General features: G+C 38.8%; 1 protein-coding gene across 8 annotated transcripts in view; it reads right to left on the bottom strand.

Moving 5' to 3' along the window:
• Positions 1 to 23,976, bottom strand: part of FARS2 (phenylalanyl-tRNA synthetase 2, mitochondrial) — a 499,622-nt gene that overhangs the window by 310,212 nt on the left and 165,434 nt on the right. For all 8 annotated transcript variants that reach the window (XM_038584089.1, XM_038584093.1, XM_038584088.1 and 5 more), the window contains one exon: positions 2,779 to 2,910. In XM_038584089.1, coding sequence (XP_038440017.1) covers positions 2,779 to 2,910 — 132 coding nt within the window. The remainder of the gene's footprint in view (positions 1 to 2,778; positions 2,911 to 23,976) is intronic.

Below are 23,976 nucleotides of genomic sequence, written 5' to 3'. Positions count from 1 at the left end.
GACGAGAGGGAAGGAAATATCAGAGGAGAGATAGTAGGAATGGCAAACAGAACTAGAGGGATGACGTGTGCACAGTCTGCCTTTCTCCAGGCCACGGGAACTCAGAAAACAGAAAATTAGCTGTTCTTACAAATAATGCCTGTGGTTAGTGACTGTCAGGCACACAGTTTAAAATTTAACTCCAGATGTCAAAACACATCCGAGTCTGAGAACACGGAGCAGAACTTTGTCACAATAACTTCAAGTTCAAATAGCAAAGCCCACACAGAATTTCTTTATAAAATCATCTCTTCTCCCTTTTCTTGTCTCCCTCTCTTGCAAGATATTTACATTTTATCTGTACAATTTCCCACCAACTTACAGCATATTCTACCGCAAGTGTGAACCTAACATATTTGCATCTTAGATGTCCTGGTTTGGTTTGGTATAATTTCTTTTTCTTTCGCTTTGTCATTTCCTTCAAGGATACCTGACATGGCTGATCTAATTGTAGAACAGCAGTCTCATTAATGTGCAATAATGACTTGGAGACCTGTTTTAGATAACTATATTCGGCCAATTACTATCTGAATAAACCTCATAAAGACCCATCAAGGATATTGGAAGAGAGACAAGGAAGCACAATTCCTAGTGACAACTGGCATGTGAGCTGATCATCCCCTAACCGGCTTTCTCAGTTCCCACCCTTGACAACACACAATCCCAGGGGCAAGGGCTCCGGAGAGGGGAGCCTGGGATTCCTTCAAATCTTCTAAGAAACAAAACAAACAAAAAAAACACCACAGAAGTATTTGTGTAGTTTTGTTCCAAAGACTTTATTTATTTATTCATGAGAGACACGAGAGAGAGGGGCAGAGACACAGGCAGAGGGAGAAGCAGGCTCTAAGCAGGGAGCCTGATGTGGGACTCGATCCCAGGACCCTGGGGTCACGCCCTGGGCTGAAAGCAGGTGCTAATCCCCTCACAGAAGTATTTGAAGCTAGCTCCTACTCAAGGAGAGATTAAATCTTACATATTTGCTCCCAATATTTTGTATTTCCTACTAAGATGTGTATACACCTTTTAGGCTGATTTTCCTGTTGTCTCTTACAGTTAATTTTCTTTTTCCTTCCTAAACCACTCAAACTAGAATCATGGATACGAAGATAACTGAGATCAAAGAAGTAATCAAGTTCCAATTAATTAGAAATCATTTCTGGGATAGGCAGGACAGCCTCTGTTTAAATACTTCCTTTTTAAGGAGGACTCTGTTGATAAATGGCTCTAATGACTTGGAAAAAAAAAAAAAACAGCAATTAATTTTAGTCAAGATTTACTATGTACCAGACCCTGTGGTTAAATGAGCATGTTACATGTGTCACCTCGATTAACCTCATAGTGAAACTTTGAGGGATGTTTCATTGCATCCATTTTAACTATGTGAAAACTAAGACTTGGAGAGGTTAAGCCCCTTGCCCAAAGACACAGTTGTCAACTGACAGAAAACCTAAGACAGACACTCGAACCCAAACCTCACAACTTTTATTCACAGCCCCTTAACAATGAGACCTCTCTGTCCCTCTTCTGTAGGTCGGTCATTCAAATATTTGAAAAGCATCCAAGCAGCGTTGGCACTGTGCTAGGCGTCCCCCCCACCCCCCACGCTTTCCTTGGCAGAATGGAGAGGAATGTGTGTGCTGAGTCCAGGCCCTGCAGACAGAGGTTACCTATGGGTAAGAAGGGAAAGCCAGGCCTCCAGTTTTCCAGGCGGGACATCACAAATCTTGCACTTCCTGGCCATCTTATCTCTTCTGTCTCACTCCACCCTTAATATCTAACCACCTGACCTTAGCAGTGGTCTCTCCACATTTCTTAGTCACCAAGAGGGCCCGCTCTTCTCCATTCTGATGCCCGAGGCCCTGTGACGAAGCCTGAACTAGAGCCACTGCCCTCCAAGTCCACAGAGCAAACATCCTACTATAGGAAGGGGGGAGGGGCACAGTGGGACCCACATCAGTTCCCCTCTGCTTACAGCTCACAGAGAGCTCCTGCTCACACCCTCAACCCCACTGACTTCCCAAGGAGGGTTTATACTCTGAAAAAAATATTTTTTAATTACATTCAGATAGTGATTTGAAAAAAAAAGAAAAAACAGCTCTGAGGTTAAGTTTAGAAATACTCATTTTTATTAAGCAATGGTCCTGCAGAGAAGAGCTGTAGAGATCTTTCTCAAGTACCTGCAGATACAGGTAGGATTTAATGAGAGGCCTCATTTTCCCACTTCACCTCAGTCAGGTGGTACCGCCAACACTGAGGGCAGCAAACAACTAAACATTGCAGGTCTGAGTATTTTTATATTTTTTTGTCATATTTTCGGAAAAATCTTGAATTTTGGGCACTGTTATAAATGAAATAAGAACAAAAAAGGATTATACATTGGTCTGGTTCTTAATTTGCAAGACAAACTGCACTCATGTGATTTGCATCAAAAGCCTATGGGCAGTTGCAAAGCAACATTATCAAGAAATATAAAATTATAAAGTAGAAGTCCAACACTTAAATGTTAACAAGGAAGATGCCCCCCAAAAAGAAATCTTTGCAAAATTAAATGTGAGAAATTAAGTTCTTCCAGAGTTAAGTGTCAGGGATAAGTCTGCAGGGCAACAGGAGAGAAAGATGATGAGGCTGCCCCTGTAGGGGTATGTAAATACACAGAAAAATGAGTATGGAAATGAACTTCAAGGAAAAGAAAGTCTTTTATAAGAAAGCCTATAAATAAAATGTTGGATTCCTTTTTACCTGAATTTACCAGTTGCTGTTCCATCACTCCACAGCCAAGAACTTCTAGCCATTCTCCATGGAAGTTAATCTCCATCTCGTAGGAAGGATGAGTAAAAGGAAAGTAGCAATCTACCCATCTAATGTCCAGTCCTGCAAAGATACCAAAGAAAAAGAGACCGTGTTAAAAGACACTCTATCCTTCCTTAGATCAAGCCTGCCCTTTGGCTAATGACAACACTTAGGACATTCTGAGTAAAATAAATAGTAAACAAACTCATTTGCAACATGTTAGGGGGAGGCAATAAATCTTAAAACTTGTGAAAAACTGGGCATGTCTTTTCCAATATGAAAAACACTTTGTGCAGCTCCAGGACCCTCTAAAACCAAATCAATCACTTGTCAAATCCCTGCAAACACCTGGCAGAGGGAAAAAATTAGGTCAAGATCATGGGAAAGCAAGTGATTCTGCTAGTTCTATAAGTGAAAATGGTATCTTTTCAGAGTTAAAGAAAAAAGAGTTTTACTATATATCCCGCAAACTTACTTATCAACAATATGACAGTTTAGGATAAGCTAATCAACTGTTGTTTCTATAAGTATGTATATTAATTTTTTAATTAGATTTAGAAGAACGAATAAAACTTAAATAAGATCTATCAGATAAATGTAAGCAAAACGTCCTGAAAGTCAAAACATTTTGTTCTACAGAGGAATGACAAATATTCATACACCTGAAAAAACAAACTAGTACAGCCTAAATGCTAGAATGAATTTCTCAACAAGCAATCATGAACATGGCACTCATAAACAATGATGTTATTAACTAACAAAGGGAAAAAGTAATGAAGTAAAAACAACGCCTGCAAAAAGCAGAAGTCATTACAAACAGGAAAACCAGATGAGAAGGTTACCTGGTAGCTAGATGCCCACGGTGAGAAACACAGGAAAGTGGGCAGCTAACAAATTATCTACAGGCTCCTGCCCATGCTCCCTTCGCTTTGTGTAACGATGTTTCTCTTCTTCTTTAAGCGACACTTCTGATTCCATTTCTCCATGGTAACATTACCTCCTATGAATTGAAAACACTGCCTTTTCTCACCCAAGACTATCTGCATTTTAAACCTTGTCGGAATCAGAATGTGAAATGAAATAAAAAAATAATAATAACAAATTTTTTTCCATTTATTGAGGACTTACTCTGCCTCTGTCAGCACACTTCACAGGTAGGGAAAAAAATGATTAGAAAGGTCAAGTGTCTTGCCCAAAAGGCATACAGCTAGCAAAAGACTAGGCCAAACCCAGGTCAGCCTAACTCCAAAACTGCTTTTCTTAAAAATTAAAATGTAATTCCTACCCATCAAAAGAAGCTATTCCAAGAATCAAAGAGCACATGGGAACAGAATTATGAAACACGAGAACCTCCCTTATGCCCCAGATGACAAAGGACAAGGTAGGCTTTTCTTTCATTGCCTTTATTTTCCTACTTACCTGCTGTCTATAGCAAGTGACAGCTGATTTCTATTACACCAGTAATACAATATTTCCCTCTTGTTATACATATGCTATAACAAACACTACACTGCACATATATACATCCACAACCTGATAAACATTGACAACGTGTATACATCCATGAAACCAACACTATGATCAATACAATAAATATATGCATCACCCCCCAGAAGTTTCCTAGTGTCCTTTTGTAACCCTACCCATTTGCCTGTTGCCCCTATCTCTTCTCCTCACCCCTCACACTCTTTGGCACCTGCAGATCTCCTTTCCATCCCTACAAAGGAGTCTGCATTCCCTAGAATTTTATAACAATAGAATCACAGAGCATGTACTTTTTTTTCTTTTGGCGCGGCTTCTTTCACTCCAGCAGAATGATTTTAAGTTTCAACCAATAGTTCCTTCCTTTGTTTTCTTTTTAAGATTCTATTTATTTATTTGAGAAAGAAAGAGAGCACATGCTCAAGAGAGAGCATGAGTGGGGAGGGGTGAGGAAGAGACAGGGGGAAGCAGGCTCCCTGCTGAGCAGGGAGCTCCACACTGGGCTTGACCCCAGGACCTCAGGATCATGACCTGAGCCAAAGGCAGATGCTTAACTGACTGAGCCACCTAGGCACTCCTACTTCCATCCTTCTTATTAATGAATAGATTTCGCCAAGGTTTTCTAACTGGGGAAAAAAAGCTGATCCTGTTGCAGGCCACTGGAGAAGTGTCTTCAGATCCCCTGAGTCCTTCTGACTTTTCTATATGGAAGCTCCTATGTGCAGAGCAGGTGCTTATCTGCCACTATGTTCTGAGAAGAAAGTAACGTACACCTGTGTGTTTGCCCATCTTTGGGGCCAACAATCCCCTACCAGATTTTTTATTACAAAGCTACAGAGGCAGTCCTGCTGGCAAACGGAAATGTGTGAAGCACTGGGATATATAACTGAGTGCAGACGGACAGGCAGATAAACAATTTTTATCATTCCGTTTTGTAACTCCTGGCAGATAAGCACAAATCACCTAGGGAAAACAATTTAGAAAAACCAATTTTGTTTACATGGCTTGGATCAAATTCTACCAAAAGCAAGATGAGTACTCAGGGCTAACACAATGATTTCCATCATCACATAATTAAACATCACCTGGAACAGAGTTCTGTGAGGTCTACACAAATTAATTTTTCTTGCATATCCTTATTTTATTCCTTTGGACAAGCTAAATACATAGAATTTAGGGTTTTTTAAAGATTTTCTTGATTTATTTGAAAGAGAGAGATAGCGAGAGAGCACACAAGCAGGGAGAAAAGGGAGGAGCGGGGCTCAATCCCAGGACCCTGAGATCATGACCTGAGGTGAAGGCAGATATTTAACTGATTGAGCCCCCTAGACACTCCACATAGAATTTAGTTTATATAGCTTTATACCTCACATCTGTAGAAACTTAAGTCCCCCCTTAGTCACTAGTCAGAGCAAAAGAATATTTCAGATATTACTAAGCCCTGAAAATAACCACGAGTGTTAATTAAAGTTATTCTATTACCAGTTTTTACGAAGCCTAAACTAAATCCCTACTGCATAAGGTCAGTGGGAAGTGAAGCCTGCACAAAGACAGGATTCTCTCTCCACATCCATCTGAGTTGCTGGTGCTGACTGTGTCAACCTAGCACAAGAACTGCCCTGGAAAGTGATGTAAGGATATCACCCTTCTCTGGAAACCTTCTTTTACTGAAGGGTTTAGCACTTCTCAAAGTAGAAAAAATTATAACCTTGGATTAAAATGTTTTTAAATTTTTTTTTTAATTTTTATTTATTTATGGTAGTCACACACACACAGAGAGAGAGAGGCAGAGACACAGGCAGAGGGAGAAGCAGGCTCCATGCACCGGGAGCCCGACGTGGGATTCGATCCCGGATCTCCAGGATCGCGCCCTGGGCCAAAGGCAGGCGCCGAACCGCTGCGCCACCCAGGGATCCCGATTAAAATGTTTTTAATAGTGAATGAATTCTTCAGATAAAATGTCCACATGTTGGTTGCATCAACCCTTGCTCTTTTGTGTTTTAAGACACTGGTCACCCTGGCCCTGGGTTTCTTCTTGCTCACGTCTGTCAGGAGGCAAGAAAGTAATCACTCCACCCTGAAAACTCCACCCGCAGAGTGAGAAAATGCAGGGAAGTTAACCAAAGTACTTATGAATATATGAAGATGATTAGTATTACTCATCTGTGGAGCAGAACCCACTGATGATAATATCACAGAAACTAAGAAAACACAGATCGCCAACGCGACTATAACATTTTTAAACCTCTTCACCTCCTTAGATCATTTGTTAAAAGTTTCCTTTTCAAATCTATATGACCTTGCAAAGAATGCCAAATCCGTACACAATTTACCTTCATTGTTCTTCTTTAAAGAACTTCAGTGCTTCCTTCACAGCAACAGGCAAAAGTCAAAATCTAAGAAACCCCAGTTTTGAGAAGCCTATAACTCTACTTAATATACAAATAGTCTTTATTTCAAAGTAAAGTCTATTAGTTTATGTGTAATTTTTGCCAAAATATCGTATTTTCTATAACTTCTAACAATTTAAATTCCAGTTACATTGACACATTAACAGTATTTTTTTAATCACTGGTAGTGTAATCATTTATTGAATACTTTTATGTTATACTCAAAATATGCTTTTTTTTCTCCCCATAACCTCAAAATTACAGTAAGTATTAATATATTGAGTTGAAAATCATCATCAATCATCATACAGCTTGTATTAAAAGATGTGATTCTGGGGATCTCTGGGTGGCTCAGCGGTTTGGCGCCTGCCTTCGGCCCAGGGCGTGATCCTGGAGTCCGGGGATCAAGTCCCATGTCGGGCTCCTTGCAAGGAGCCTGCCTTCTGCCTGTGTCTCTGCCTCTCTCTCTCTCTCTCTCTCTCTCACTCATGAATAAGCGAATAAAATCTTTAAAAGAAAAAAATAAAAAGAAAAAAAAAAGATGTGATTCTGAATAGCCAGCTAAAATCTTTACTAAGTTTGACTTATTTCACATGCCAAGTATCAGGAGTCAGTTAAAAAAAAAAAAAATCCACTAAAAGCTATGTATTTTGTGTTACATATGTTTTTTTAAGAGTCTATTTATTTATTCATGAGAGACACAGAGAGAGGGGCAGAGAGACATAGGAGAGGGAGAAGCAGGCTCCCTGCAAGTAGCCTGATGTGGAACTCAATCCCAGGACCCTGGAATCACGATCTGAGTCAAAGGCAGACACTGAGCCACCCAGGCATCCCATGCTACATATTAATAGAGGAAAATTTATTGAAAACATGTCCAAATCATATGGATTCATTATGTATTAGGCCAATCTCTTATTGGGATGATAGAGAGAAATTAAACACACAGGTGTTATATATCTAATGGAAAATAATGCCAAAGTTTTTTCTTTTGTTTTTTGTTTGCTTGGTTGGTTGGTTGGTTTGGATGTAATGATTTACTAAATCATATTTATAAGTGAAGCTCAGAGCATTTAAAAATTGCCACAGGACTCTGCAAGACAATAGCAACTGTCAAAAATTATACACCTTAATTTTCAGCTGAAGACCACACAGAAGAAAGAACACCTGAGAAGAAACCAAACCTGATCCGAGTCTCAGATTTCTACCTTTCTCCTGTGAAACAGTAGGCAGATTAATTCACCTCTCTGAGCTTTGGCTGCCTCTTCTCCCCACTGGGTATAATGCTGACTATCTCACCAGGGGTCTTCAGTACAGAACCTATGCGAGTCCAGGTTTTCTCAAAGGCAGAGATCCTCTTTGGCAATCTGCGCACTCACTCTGCTTTCTCTCCTAAATGAGGATGCTGACTTCGTTCAAGAATGAAGAGAGCACGAAGTCTACTGGGACCTCAGGAATGATTAGTGAAAATTCCTTCAGCAAAGTGATGTGAGCTCCAATGGGTAAGGCGTAGCAAGAAAACTAATTCTCTCCACTCTGGTGAGATATTATCTGCCCCAAACTGCCACAGGAAACCAGGGGCCTGGGAAAGGCGACCCTGCATCTCATTTCCTTTGTGTATCAGCCTCACAACTCCTGGATCCTTGGAAAACCACCTGGGGACATAATGAAGGGGGACTGTGTGTGGGTCTCCCCCCACCAATCCCTGCCTGCTATGCATGTTGCAGTGCCTAACCACTCTGAAATGAAAACAGGGGTCATTCCACCTCCAACCCACCTTCATCATGTACCTCATTTAATACATTTCATTGCCCTGACTTATTGCTTCACTAAGGGATTCTTCTTCTGTTTCCCTTACTCCTTATATTTAAAGATGAGACTTTGCTATCAGAACCATGTCCTCCCACCCCCCAAAAAAAAGAACCTCGCCCTGGAGATATGAAAATCTAGATTTTAAAAGGTTGATGGCCCAAACCAGAGCATGTACCAGTGATTTTATATATCCTACCAAAGCTTCCCTCCACTGAAGCAGGTAATTTTTTAAATTGACTATACAAATATGCAATTAATAAGTGCTATTGGGCATTAATTTTTCAGCAGGTTCTTCCCTCAGTTGGCAGCAGAGAAATAGTAGAATATAGCGCTCTGATACCAGGGCTGCTACTCAGGCTTTCTGCACAGGAAACAGCATGCATCCAAGGAAGGAAAGCAGGGTAGGGAGAAAAAGGATGAAAGGCTAAAAATAAATTCTTAGAAAAATTAAGATCATACTATGACCACAGTCTCACTAGGGAAATTACCTGGTCACCACTGTCAAAGTTACCTGACAATTCCATCTTTTCTGTTTCAGTTTAATTAAGACCACAGGGCAGCCCCGGTGGCACAGCAGTTTAGCGCCGCTGCAGCCCAGGGGTGTGACCCTGGAGACCTGGAATCGAGTCCCACATCGGGCTCCCTGCATGGAGCCTGCTTCTCCCTCTGCCTGTGTCTCTGCCTCTCTCTCTCTCTGAGTAAGTACATAAAATCTTTAAAAAAAAAAAAAAAAAAAAAGACCCACAGCCCTTTAAACTGAATACATAGCAAGTAGCTATATAGGCATTTTTTTTTTCAGATTTCTCAATATCTCTCTATTCTAAAAGCTTTCTTTAAAAAAATTATTTTAGTGTGCGTAGGTGGCTCAGTTAAGCATCTGAATCTTGATTTCAGCTGAGGTCATGATCTGAAGGTTGTGAGATCAAGCCCCAAATCAGGCTCCAAGCTGGGGTTGGAACCCGCTTAGAGTCTCTCTCTCTCTCCCTCTGCCTCTCCCCATCCTTCTCTTAAAAAAAAAAAAAAAAATTAGGGCAGCCTGGGTGGCTCAGCATTTTAGCATCGCCTTCAGCCCAGGGCATGATTCTGGAGACCCAGGATTGAGTCCCACATCAGGCTCCCAGCATAGAGCCTGCTTCTCTCTCTGCCTGTGTCTCTGCCTCTCTGTGTCTCTCATGAATAAATAAATAAAATCTTTTAAAAATAAATAAATAAATAAATAAATAAATAAATAAATAAATAAATAGTTTAGAAAGGTTAATAGGTAAATATGTTCATAGGGTTCAAAATCAAAATACTGTAAGAGGATACATTTTATATATGATAGACCACCAGTGACATCATCACAATGATCAAAATTTTGTGACCACGTGAGGTGATGAATGTTAACTAAATTTATCATGGTGATCATCTCAGAATATATACACATCCCAAGTCATTATGTTGTATATGTTAAACTAATACAACGTTGTATATCAATTATATCTCAATAAAACTGGGGAAGAATAGGGCATATGTTAAAGTATCACTGCATCCCTGTCCCCTGTTCAGTCCCCTCCTCTTGGACCCAGGCCCATACTAGGGCTGCCTTCATATCACCAGATATAAGCAAATACAAACATGTACATCTGTTTTCCTTCCTGTCTTATATAAAAGACAGCATTCTTGCACATTATTCTACACCAGGCTTTTTTCACTTAATGATACATTCTGGAGGACTCTCTACCTAAATACACACAGCACTACCTCCTCATTCTTTTCCTTACTCCTGCACAGTGTTCCAGCAAGGGGCTGTGCCATTTATGTAGAAAATCCTTACACTTGAATTATATTCATTATTCTGCTATGAACAATAATGCTGCAACAAAACACTCTGTCAGTCAGAGAGTTAATGCTCTTATAGTTTTAATACTGTCCTCTGTAGGAGTTGCAATATTTTGTACTCCCATCGGCTCAATACTTTTCAAGAGGGCCAAAGCCACATAACTAATTAGTAAAAGAATCAAATTCAAGCTCAAGTCCTGGCTAAATATTCAGGATCTGCTGGATGCTGAGACAAGACTACCCAGGTTTGGCATCCCTGTGCAGCTCCCACATAGCCAACGCAAAAGCAGAGCACCATGAACAAGATTCCCAGGTTCCTGCTGAGCTCCTTGTCCTTGCTATCTGTTTGCATCTCCTATCTCTCCCCTAGCAAATGAGAAGAATATCCTCTGGACTACATAACCACATGGTTGGCAGAAATGAGGAAAAGGAAGCACAGGTAAGGTTTGAAGCATTCATGTGGGAATATGAGTGTTGATTCCATTTCCAAAGCCCACTTCACAAGCAGCATGTCGTCATTCACGATTTACAATGAATTCCCCATCTAGGGCCTTACAAACCTAGCAATGCCATCACTGACTCTTTAGCATGCCATATATATCCTGTGTGTCCACACAGTGACATATCTTTGAGTCCAGGATTGCAGAATGCTAAGTGGAATAAAATCATTCCAACTACACAGTTAATGTTAAACACTACCTTTTCCCTCTCAGAGAGGGAAAGAGGGTAATAAACTTCTCTGGTGTAGGACCTCCACAGCACCCAGCAGAAGCTATTAGCACTATTTCAGCCACAGTGTCGCTCTCTGCTAAGACATTCCCAAAGTTATAGGGGAAAAGAAAAGCCTAGCATTTTCTATCACCAAGAGTGTAACTGATCACACAGCTATTATCAGTCTCCTGCTTGGTGGAAAGACTGGTGTGGTGAAGTGTTGTTTTAGGCTCTTGTCCTGGACAAGGGACACAGGAATCATTTTGACTAGGGCTTGGATCTGAAAATGTTAATATCATCTCTCCACCTCACCATGGGGTAAGAAATGGAGTGCAGCACAATTTAATGGCCCCTCCTTCCAAATCTGGCATGGGGTCAGAGGCACTAGGATAAGTGACTAGCTACAGAGGAAACAGAGGGAACAGCTTAACAGCAACCTGGCCTGGGGTAAGCCACAGCCACAGGCCCTTTGGACCCTCAATCATCCTCATCAACCATTCCCAAAGAATGGTACACAGTCCTTCTAGACAGAAGGCTTACAATCCACCCTCCACAAATCTGACCAAGGAGACATGGGTAGGTGGGTCATAATGTATGGAAAGAGCAATCATAGATCTAGGATCAAATTCCAGCTTGTTTTAGCCATGCAAATTTCTTACCCTCTTTCAAAGTCTGCATTTTGACAGACTGTTGGTGACAATTAAATAAGGAAAAGTATATAAAGAACCTAAACACCAAATGGGTGATTTCTGAATTGAATGTCATTGTAAGTCAGGCTAAAATATCTCTCACCTTTTTATAAAAATGTGAAAAAAAATAAACATTTCTAAATTGCATTCCTAAGGTAGTCAACATTTGCCGTTCATTTACTAGGGCACTATGCTGAATACATGCCTTCTTTAATCTTTATACTGATATAAGGCTGGCATAAACACTGCTTAATAAATAACTACTACTGCTCCCATTTTATAGAAGGAACAGTGATCACAACAGCTTATGTATCTAAGTTTCCAGAGTAAATGCCATTATCAGAATTCAAAATCAGGTGTCAGACAATAAAGCCCAAACCAGCACTCACTCCACTGGAGCAGACAATGAAAACTACACTCACCTGACTTTCCATGCAAAGTGGCCTCACAGGACCAAGATGACACCATCAGACTCCTTGTTTTTCTAACACATTACAACAGGTGTAATAAAAAGGAAAAAACTGGATCCCTGGGTGGCGCAGCGGTTTGGCGCCTGCCTTTGGCCCAGGGCGCGATCCTGGAGACCCGGGATCGAATCCCACGTCGGGCTCCCGGTGCATGGAGCCTGCTTCTCCCTCTGCCTCTCTCTCTCTCTCTCTCTCTCTCTCTCTCTCTGTGTGTGACTATCATAAATAAATAAAAATTAAAAAAAAAAAAAAGGAAAAAACTAACAAGGTATAGTCTACATTCAAAGGTAAGAGAAATAGTTCCACAGGCTAGAAACAGAACAGAAATACAAAACCGTGAAAGAGGAGAAAGCACAATGCTGATGGGTTCAGGGTCGACACTCAGGAAAAGGAGCCCAGAGCCTACCTTCAGCAGTGTACTACTGGCTTGGGATCTAAGGGAAGCTAAAAGCTTAGAGTCAGATGCTAAAATGGAATAAGCTTCATGCTCATAAAAGAAGAGTGACAAAAACTCACCAAATACAGCCTGGGGCAGGAGTTCTGAAGAGCTGTAGACTCAGAGATCCAAGCCATAGGTGTTGGATTGGCCACATCCCCTAAAACAGTGCTGGTTAGTATATCTAACAGATCTCTCTAAGTCCGTTCTGGATTTCAAGTCTAGAGAGCGAGGTGGTACCAACTGCAAAGCCACATAAGGGAGAAATAAGTAAAGCAGGAGAGGACAAGAGGCAGGAAAACAGAGAAAAGGAACAAAACAAAAACAAAACTCCTCCACTAAATAGGAACCTGCAAACCAAAATTCCAAAGTACATGAATAAATCTAATGCTAAGTAACCCAACCAACAAAATCAACCATCAAACATGAATTCACTTCAGATGAGATTAATTTTTTAAAAACAACCTGATATTTTAGGGGTACCTGGGTGACACAGTCAGTTGAACATCAGACTCCTGGTTTAAGCTCAGGTCATGGTCCCAGGGTTGTAAGATCAAACCCAGTGTCAGGCTCTATGCTCAGGAGGGAGTCTGTTTGAGATTCTTTCTCCCTTTGCCCCTTCACCTTCCCCCCAAAATAAATAAATAAATCTTTAAAAAATAAAACAACCTGATATTTTGAAGTAAGTATGTTTCAGATATCTCTAGAGATACAATGAAACACAATTTATTGATGTGTCCTAAAAAAAAATTATAAGGCAATCTTTTCATAAACCAAATCTAAAACAATGCAACTTTAAGATTTTAGTCATCTCCCTATAGAATTCTGCTTTAAAGAAGGAAAACATCAGGCCCCAGTTTCAAAGAATTCCTGTTACAAACATTAAACAGCATCAAAAAAAGAAGCCAAAAACAACAACAACAACAACAAAAAAGAAGCCAAAGAAAAACAAAAAAAGTGATGAGAGAGGTATGAGGAAAGGTATAGTTCTTTTTTTCTTATTTTACAGTCCTCTATTTATGATTGTTTGACTTTACAGTGGAGTGAAAGCAATATACATTCAGTAGAAACCCTACATCTAATTTTGAATTTTAAGATTTTATTTATTTGAGAGACTCCTAACTCTGGGAAACAAACAAGGGATAGTGGAAGGAGAGGTAAGCAGGGGGAAGGGGTGACTGGGTGATGGGCACTGAGGGGAGCACTTCAGGGGATGAGTACTGGGTGTTATATGTTGGCAAATTGAACTTCCATAAAAAAAATATACAAAAAAAAATTCAGAGAGAGAGAACAGAGGGAGGAGGAGAGGGAAAGCTGACACCCCAGAGAGTGTAGAGCCTGATGTGGGGCTCAATCCCAGGACCCTGAGGTCATGACTTGAGCCGAAGATAGATGTTTAACCAGTTGAGCCCCTGATTTTGAATTCTGATCTTTTCCCAGGCTCTTGTGCTGCTGGGCAGTCAACCATGTGATCATAAGGTTAACAACGGATACAGTTCCAACTATTCTATACACTACAACCACTCTGTTTTTCACTTTCAATACAGTATTCAACAAATTACATAATTTATTCAAGACTTTTTTTTTATGAGATAGGCTTTGTGCTAGATGATTTTGTCTGACTAAAGGCTGATATAAGTGTTCTGAGCACATTAGGTAGGCTAATCTAAGCTATGATGTTTGGTAGGTTAGGTGTATTTTTTTTATTAGAGGCAGAGAGAGAGAGAGAGAGAGAGAGAGAGAGACAGGCAGATGGAGAAGCAGGCTCCATGCAGGGAGCCTGACATGGGACTCGATCCGGATCTCCAGAATCACGGCGTGGGCGGAAGGCGGTGCTAAACTGCTAAGCCACCAGGGCTGCCCAGGTTAGGTGTATTAAATGTGTATTCCACTTAGGATATTTTCAACTTAAAATGGGCTTATCAGGACATAATAACATCATAAATCAAGGAAGTTCTACAATTAAAAGAAAGAGTAGTCAAAGTGTCAAATGAAAAAGAAAGACTTCTATGTCTGAACAATCGGGAATAATGAACCAGTTTTACCCCTCCGTGTGAAAAACTAAAAACAAAAACAAAAACAAAAAAATGCCACACAAGACCCTGGGCATTAGGTTACCAAGGGCACTGATCACTGAGAAGTGAGCCCTAACATTTTCCCAACAGAGAACACAGAAAGAGCCCAGAAGTCCTCCCAAGTTGAAGAGACAGAGCTGGAAGTCTGAACAAGTCGGGGTTAACTACAGTTCATAGGACATAGTGAAAGAGAGAAAAGGGCTGTCTAGACAGAGAACTCTGAAGATCTGGAAAAAAAAACAACACCCCTTTAGTATTCAATTGAAGACCATCAGTGCTTGAACCTACCCAAGGCCAGGGAACAGACAACGCAAAAATATTAAAGGGAATAATGCTGGGAGCTCACAAGGACCAAGAATACTGCTAGTTCCAAACAGCCAAGTGGAAAACCTAATAACCAATGAGTTATCCAGTTATGTACTAAAAAGGGTCTCACATTGGTTGGAGGAAAAATGAACTCTGGACTGAAATCCTACATTGGTCTTGCCTAATAAAACCTAGCAAGAAGACCCAAAAGGATTAAGGTATTTCTAAGAATCCTGGAACAAACTTCAGGAATATTATGAGGAATACAAAAATACCATTACAAGGTAAAATTAACACTACTTGGTATTCCATAGAAAATTATCATACAAAGAAGGAAACAACAAATAGGGAAAAATAAAGAGCAATTCATCAACAGATGACACAGAGGATATTAGTAGTAGGAAAAGGACATTAAAATATGTATGACAATAGTATTCAATATGTTCAAAAAGTTAAGGGCAAGACTGAAAATGTTAAGTAGATATAATGAAGAAATAAAAAGACCCTAATTGAAACAAATGAATGGGGTGAATAAGAAAGAAACGGTAGCTAGAAGAGCAGATTAGACACTGAAGAAAAATATAATTGGTGAACTTGAAGATATAGCAATGGAAACCATCAAAAGGAAGCACAGAAGAAAAAAGAACACTGAAAGAAAAGTAAACAAAACACCTGTGAATTGGAAAAAACTTTCAAGTGGCCAAACATAGATGTAAATGGAGTCCCCAAAGGAAAGAATAGAGAAAATACGTGAAAAAAAAATTTACAAAAATTTCTCAAATTTGATGAAAAATATAAACCCACTGATTCCAGCTCAAAAAAAAAAAAAAAAAAAAACCTAAAGAAAACTACACCTATAGAAATCATAACCAGATCCCTAAATCCAATGGCAAAAAATTTCAAAAACAGTCAAAGAGAAAAAACATATTATGTACAGAAGAACAGAGGCAAAAGCAAGAATGACAGATTTCTTATGAGAAACAACATTGAGTGAGAAGAGAGAATATTTTTAAAGCACTTAAACAAAAAATTATCAATCTAGAATCCTTTACCCAATGAAAATATCTCAAAAACAAAGATTGGTAGACATGATAACTAGTTGGATAAATATAAGAATTTTTCTTATTATTATTTAAGGATCTTTAAAATCTAATCTAATGTTTAAAATAAAAATGACCACAATGTGATTCTCAGTTGATAACACATATAAAAGTAAAATACATAACACCTATAGCACAAAGTCCAGAAAGGGGGAAATTAAAGCTTACTGTTGCAAGGTTCTTGTATTTGACTAGTATAGTATCACTTGAAGACAGAATATGGTAACTTAAACATATATACTATCAACCATAAAGCAATCGCTAAAATAACACAAAGAGTTATAGCTACTAAGACAAACAAAGCAGATAAAATGAAATAGTAAAAATTTCACAATTAATCCAAAGGAAGCAAAGTTGAAAAAAAGACAGAGAAAGAACCAAGAAAAAACATGAAAAAAAAATAGCAAAATGATCACTTAAATTCAACCACATCAATAACCACATAAACACAAATCACCTCATTACAACAACTTTGAATAAGAAGAGCAAATTGGAAAGACTTTAAATTACTTCAAGACCTATTATGAAGCTACTGTAATGAAAACAGTTCAATAATGCATCAAGATAGACAAATATTAGATGAATAGAACAGAGAGAGTCCATAAATAGACCCAAACATATATAGTCAGTTGATCTTAGATAAAGGCAGAAAGGTAATTAAGTAAGAAAAAGGATGGTCACTTCAGCATACTGTGCTGGAACAACTGCATATTCATATACAGAAAAGCTATGATCCATAGCTCATTTACACGTAAAAATTTTCAAAATAATCAAAAACCTAAAAATAAAGCTGAAAACTATAAATCTTCTAGAAGAAAAGGGAGTAGAAAAATCTTTATCACCTCAGATTATGAAAGATTTCTTAAAAACCACATCAAAAACACACTCCATAAAAGAAAAATAAATTAAGTTTCAACAAAATTAAGAAACTCTGCTCTTAAGAGAATGAAAAGACAAGGCCCAGAATGAGGGGAAAGAACTGCAAATCATATATCTGATAAAAGACTTGTCTCCAGAAAAACATAAAAAAATTTAGAAAATTAAAAAAAAAATTTAATGAGCAAAAGATTTAGAAAATTCACAAAGAACAGGTATATGGAAGGCCAATAAACACACTGACACTCAGCACTAACAGTAACTAAGGAAATGCACAGTCAGATACAACTACATGCCTATTAGAATGGCTAAAATTAAAATGACTGACCATACCTACTATTGCCAAAGATGGGGAGTAACTTCTACTATCATATACTAACAGGAATGTAAAATGGTTCAAACACTCTGAAAAAGTTTGACAGTCTCTTAAAAACTCAAACATACCCCTCCTATTCAACCATTCCATTCCTACCTATTTACACAGGAGAAATAAAAACATATGCCCATACAAAGACCTGAACACTGTAGCAGCTTTATCTGTAATAGCCAAAACCTAGAAACAACCCAAATGTTCATCCACTTGGATGGATACCATATTGTGAGCTGTCCATACAATATAATACAACTCACCAGTAAGAAGGAATGAAGTATTAATACATGGCACAACATGGAAGTATCTCAAACTTCACACCCAGTCACCTGCATATTCTTTGTGCAACAGACAAGCTTATCCTCTGACAGGAAGGTAACGTGAGACGGTAGTGTTCTAGAATATCTGAGAAAGAGGTCCGTGCAGTGAGCTGACCAGGGAAAAACAGAAAGCATTGATTTGAATATCAATTCAAGTTTAGGTCTTTATCAAGAAAGTAGAGAAAGCAAAGGAATTATAGTGGTTGAGAACAGAGTTTAGATAACTAGCCTTGTGTTGATTATCCATTCCTTAACAGGGGTAGAGCAACAAACTGACCAGAGGAGAAGTGAAAGAAATGAATCAAGAATCTGAGCTATCTATAAACCTACAAAGTAGAGAAGAAACTTTCCCTCTCCTATAAATCTTGATGTTTTCCAGGATGCCTGTATATCAACCACCTATAAGCAGAAACGCTAAGCATTAGGAGCAGTTCCTGGCACATTAGTCATCTTGATTACAGTATCCCTAAAATTTTAAGTACTTTTTTCACTGTACCTTAAGGCCCAATAATTTTATTTACATAAAATCCCAAACAACCTATTCCTTAGCCCCTGCCCAATCGTCACTGAAGTATGGACATTTTAGGCTCCTTAAAAATATTCCAGTTCAGGGCAGGCCCAGTGGCACAGCGGTTTAGTGCCGCCTGCAGCCTAGGGCGTGATCCTGGAGACCCTGGATCAAGTCCGAAGTCAGGCTCCCTGCATGGTGCCTGCTTCCACTGCCTGTGTCTCTGCCTCTCTCTCTCTCTCTCTCTCTCTCTCTCTCTCTGTCTCTAAGAATAAATAAATAATCTTTAAAAAAAATATTCCAGTTCAGTTCAATCATGCCTATCCCAAACTTTCTTCCAAGAGGTTTCCTTGGACAATATCTTTGGATGGGAATGTCAACTCTAATACAAGTTTTCTCGGGATCCCTGGGTGGCGCAGCGGTTTGGCGCCTGCCTTTGGCCCAGGGCACGATTCTGGAGACCCGGGATCGAATCCCACATCAGGCTCCCAGTGCATGGAGCCTGCTTCTCCCTCTGCCTATGTCTCTGCCTCTCTCTCTCTGTGACTATCATAAATAAATAAAAATTAAAAAAAAATTAAAAAAAAAGTTTTCTCCATTTACCAAACATCTTTAAAAAAACTCTGTCTTAGGTCTCTCTCCCCCTGATTTCTAGGTGATGTCATGTTTCCACTGAATATCCCTAGTGGATACAATGCAAGATATTTCATATCCCCATTTCATAGCTAGTGATCGTAAGGCTCACCGAAGTTGACCACGCCGGCCAGTTTTTACAAGTATAGCCTGCTTGGACAAGATCCAAGCCACAGTGAGCACATGCAACTCAACACTGGCCAAATGTAACAAATGGTTTGCTCCTTCACTTTCTAGGAGTACTCAGAGAAAGACAACCCTCTCCAAATCAAACACCAGACAGCCCAAACATGCTGATTTAAAAATCATTAAAATAACATGCTTAAAATTTTTTTGATTCAGTTTTAAGAACAAAATATAACAACTATAAAACTAATTATTCTTCTCCATTATTTTCACTTCACTTATGTTAACAGGTATTTATGGATAGAGAAAAATGTGAGCAGATATGGAAGACATGGGATCTTCATTATCATTACTAACTTCACTCTTGACCTCCTAGGACAACATTCACAATACAGAGCCTAGAATGTTTTGGTTGGATGGGACCATATGTAGGCTCGGTTGGCAAGCAGGTTATTTTGGGAGTATCAATACTTCTGAAGGAAGAAGGCGGCAACAGGATGGGGCAGAAGGAGAAGTCAATGAGCTGCAATCAGGCACAAAAAGCCTTAACCTCACCACAACTCTGGAATTTAGCCCCTCAAAACTGCCCCAGAGTGGTATGGTAGTGCAGTAGGGTCCTTGGAAGGGATACTGAAACATGCACCTCAATGACCTTCCCAAATTTTTTTTATTTTAAACAAAAGGTGAGACATGACTTGCCCACGGCAACTTATCTACTCAAGAGCAGAGTATCACAGCCCATTTCTCCTTCAGGCTAGTTCATTTAAACTGTGCTATGAGGCCAGTGCTTTCTAAATGGAAAGTCCAATGTTTAGCAAGACTGCCAAAGAAGGGCTATAAATCCTGAAGGACAGAAAGTGAAAATAAAACATTAGAAATCCTAAGCCTCCACGTTAGTTGCTCTGAAATAAACGATCAGCCAAATATGATATGAAATATTGGAGAAACAATTTAGGGATGTTAAAAAATGACAGCAAATGCCACAAGCATGAAAACACTCTAAAGGGTTATTTTATTTCTTTCTAATTCTAACCTGGTAACCTCTCAGCCTTAGGATGCTGGCACAATTGAAATGTTAGCAGTAAATAATAAAACTGCTTTGTAGAGGCAGGGGGGAAAAAAAACTGAAACTAAAGCAGCTGTAATAACAACAAATTGCCACAAGGAAATAGCGTGTTCTAATTTTTAATTTTGCCTTCCAAGAACAAAGGAAGATGATACTAATAACAGGAACATCAAAAAAGTAGAAAGCAAGCTTAGACCATAAAAACAAATATAGAAAAGAGTCGTTGGATAATTCTGAGCTCTGCCGAGGCAGTTACTGCTCATCAACTAAAGAAAGATTGAATCTGAAGTTTTAAATGATCTTTGGTAGTCAAAATATAATGTGTATGATGCTGCAAATAGGGCCCTACTGAGAGCTCGATATAGGAGTCAGAGTACAGGGAAGGTCACAAGGGAACACCTAAAGAGAGGCCCTTTTTTTTTTTTTTTTTTTTTTTTTTTTTACATCATGGCTTTTGTAGACCTCAGTCGCAGAAATATTACTGAAATGATTTCTTTCTGCCTTTTCAAAAGAGCTAACCTCTAACCTGAGCGAGGAAATCAGCCCAACGGCACTACCATCAGGGCTCAAATACTTCCCAACTGTGTGATCCTCATGGCACCGCATTTCTCTGTCTAGGTTCCCTTGTCTAAAAAAAAAAAAAAATGGGGATTATAATCATAGACACAGGTCGAAACAAAAAGAACCGAGTGCAGAATTTGACACTGTTAATTATTATATCAGGCATTGTCATTATCATAATTAAAGCTATTATTAAATATCTAAATGACATTCAGAGTGTTTGTACCTGGACAGGTTTACCAAGACATTTTTCAAAAACCAGCACACCTCCTTTCCCAAAAAAGAGTTAAATGACCCTCTGAAATGCCTGAAGTAAGAACATGACACTTCTGTTCAGAGTGCAGAAGAAACAGCCAAGAGTCTTGAGGGAGTTGTTAAGATTCAGTGTGAACACTAGGAGAACACACAGCACCTGTTTCCTATGATACATACCCCCTCGTTCTTGTAGTTCATAAAATGGCCTGGGTTTGGCTCACCTTCCCACCCTGCTTAGTTAGCATCCACCTTGAGAAGCACCTTAGCAGATGTTATATACATGCAAACACACCTGGGGACAAGCTAACACAGCCCTCCTGGTGACAGCTCCGTTGGCGATACACAAAGCAAAGACACACCGGGGTTAGTTAGGCAAAGATGCATCTTTAAGGATTTTCAGGGTATTTGGCTACTGTGTGAATGGGGCTAAAAATAAGCTCATGGCTGGAAGGAAAGAAAAAATAAAAGGTTTTTTAAATCACAGATAGATTTTAGTGCACTGAACATGTATTCTCCAAGCCCGTTGGATTTTTTACTTCAATGCCATTCCACGACTCCGCTGACTCAGTATTACAAACACAAAGTAAATTTGAAGATTTATAACATAGCAACTCTGATCTGTAATGAAATCTGAAATCTAAATGTCTAGGCTAATAGCATTTTAAAAATGAAGCAAATGTTTGTCTGAAATAGGCTACAATTTCACTGCTCTTGCGAAAGGTAAGATTCCTAATTTTTGGCCACGAGCATGCCCATTATGTACAATGGGCACCATGGCCAGAGAAATTATACACTGCAGAAATGTTTTTGTATAAGGAAAATTGTTATCTGGAAACTTTCGCCTCAAAGCACGATTTTGAATGCTATTCAATTACAAATATTAAAAATAATAACATAAAAGAAATCCAGCACCAGATTCAGAGAAATAATCCCCAAGGCCCCTGGGAAGGTTTTAGAGTCTAAACAGGGCCTGGAACAATGTTTTCTTTTTAAAATATTGCTGGTGCTCAGAGAGGACATTAAGGCTATCATCAATACCCACCTGACTGCTGTGCCAGTCTCACAGAAAGACACATCTCATTTCATTAGACAAAATAAAGACAAATCAACTGTAAATTAATGTTCTTTGATTGTATTATATTTCTTCAAAGTTCCCTGTTTTTATTGCCTTGTCCTCATTTCTCTTGTCTTCAGATTTTTCACATTTACACATTTATTTAATATTTTCTCCTTACAAGGTACCTTTCACATAGCTCATTTTATTCTCACGGGAACCAAGTATTATTACCTTGGTTTTTAAAAGTTCAAAAATTGAGGCCTAAAGCACTAATTGACCTAAGATTTTAAAGTGGAGGAAAGAGAACTTAAATTTAATTTTTCTGATTGCACACTACCATTTCTCAGTGGACATGAGATTTTTCTGTTAACCATTTTCTTCCTTCCTCTTCCTTTCTTCATTCCTAAATGCTATATGCTTATTCTCAATGGCCGGTATCAGCTCTGACATCCTCCAACCAGGAACCTATCCTGGAGCACATGCCAAATTTCAGAGGAGGTGCCTCTCCTATGTGCTCCTATAACAAACACTTTGCGTTTCCTTGTGAGAGGAGTCAAGATAGGCTCCTTGAAAACAAGTGATTATGTCTCACTTATTCAATATTGGGATGCAGGCAATGTGCCAGAAATCGAATAGCACTTCCTGCTCAGAAAAATAAAAACCCACCCCCAAAGAGAGTTTAGATAAGCATGTAGAAGAGGCACCTCCTGGTCGGTGGACATCTGAGTTGACACTAGAGGATAAATAAGAATTACCTAGTTGGGGAAAAAATAATAATAAAGAATTATCCAGTTAAAGGGTAAAGAGACTGGGAGGACTAACCAGGTGAGGAGGGGGGAAGAAAAGAATAAAAATAACCAAATAGGAGAAACACAAATACTACTATGCATTTAAAGAAGGAGGCTACCTGCCTATTCAAAACCACTCAGTTATCTAAACCTCACCAACAGCAAATCATTTGATGATAGAAATGTGTTGCAAGGTGTAAAAAAAGAGGGCTCTAAAAACAATTTACCATAGTTTGATAATAGGTAAATTCTGATGATCCTGAATCTCTTTGTAAAGCTACTACTGGAGAAGGAACACTATCTCTCCCTCAACTACACCAGCCCTTCTACCTTGACCTGCCTCGAAAATAGCCTAAACAACACAATCCATCCCCCCATATTCCAGTATTAAATAGATAATAGTACTGCTAGAAATATCACAAATCCTTCCTTTTATCATGAAAGTAAAGAGAAGCTGGCTAGAATAGAATTTTCCTATCAGCAATCTCTATCTGAAACCTGTTTCACTATTAAATTACATTATTTTAATACAAAATATTTCATACCAAGAGACAAACAGAAAATAACAAACATCCATGCACCCACCATTCAGTTTCATGAAATCAGAACATTCTGTCATATTTAACTTTATATCTTTTTAATTTTAATAAAACAGTATGAATACATTTAGAAGCCTGGTTTTATCTCCTCCCTAATATGGCTTTCTGCCTTCTGGAAAAAGACACTAGCATAAAGTTGATGTACTCTTTGTAAAAATACAGGAATATAAAGACTATATAGGATTATTTAGTGGTTTCTTAAATATTACATGAACTATGCATGTTATAATACAGCTGTTGATATACTCTAAAGCCTTGCTAAAACAGGGCAGCAGAGGCCTAATAAACTAGAACAAGAATCTTTGTAAATGCAATTTGAATTCACACATAAGTAGGGAAAACTGGAGGTACAAAAAAATAAACATAAATTAAGAGTAGTAGGTGAGCACTCAAGTTCCAGCTCAAGTTCCACAATAACTGAGACCCCTACAAAGGGACAGCACTATGTATTATGTACTATTTTTCTGTATCTTTGTCAACACTTATAAATCTTAGGTATGTAGGTTTTCACATATGAAAAATGACAATCAGTAACTGACAGTGGTTTTCATTTACTTTTCCCTTGTTACTAATAAGGGTGAACATCTTTTCCTATGTTCATTAGTCATTCTAGCTGCACGACTTGTTCATCACCAAAAGTTCACCATTTCTCTCTTAGGTTGATTTTTGCTTGTTTATTTGGAGGTATTCTTTATATATGCT

The sequence above is a fragment of the Canis lupus genome, chromosome 35 (assembly GCF_011100685.1).
Source record: "Canis lupus familiaris isolate Mischka breed German Shepherd chromosome 35, alternate assembly UU_Cfam_GSD_1.0, whole genome shotgun sequence".
NCBI classification, from domain to species: Eukaryota; Metazoa; Chordata; class Mammalia; order Carnivora; family Canidae; genus Canis; species Canis lupus.
This window is presented reverse-complemented; position numbering and strand designations above follow the sequence as displayed.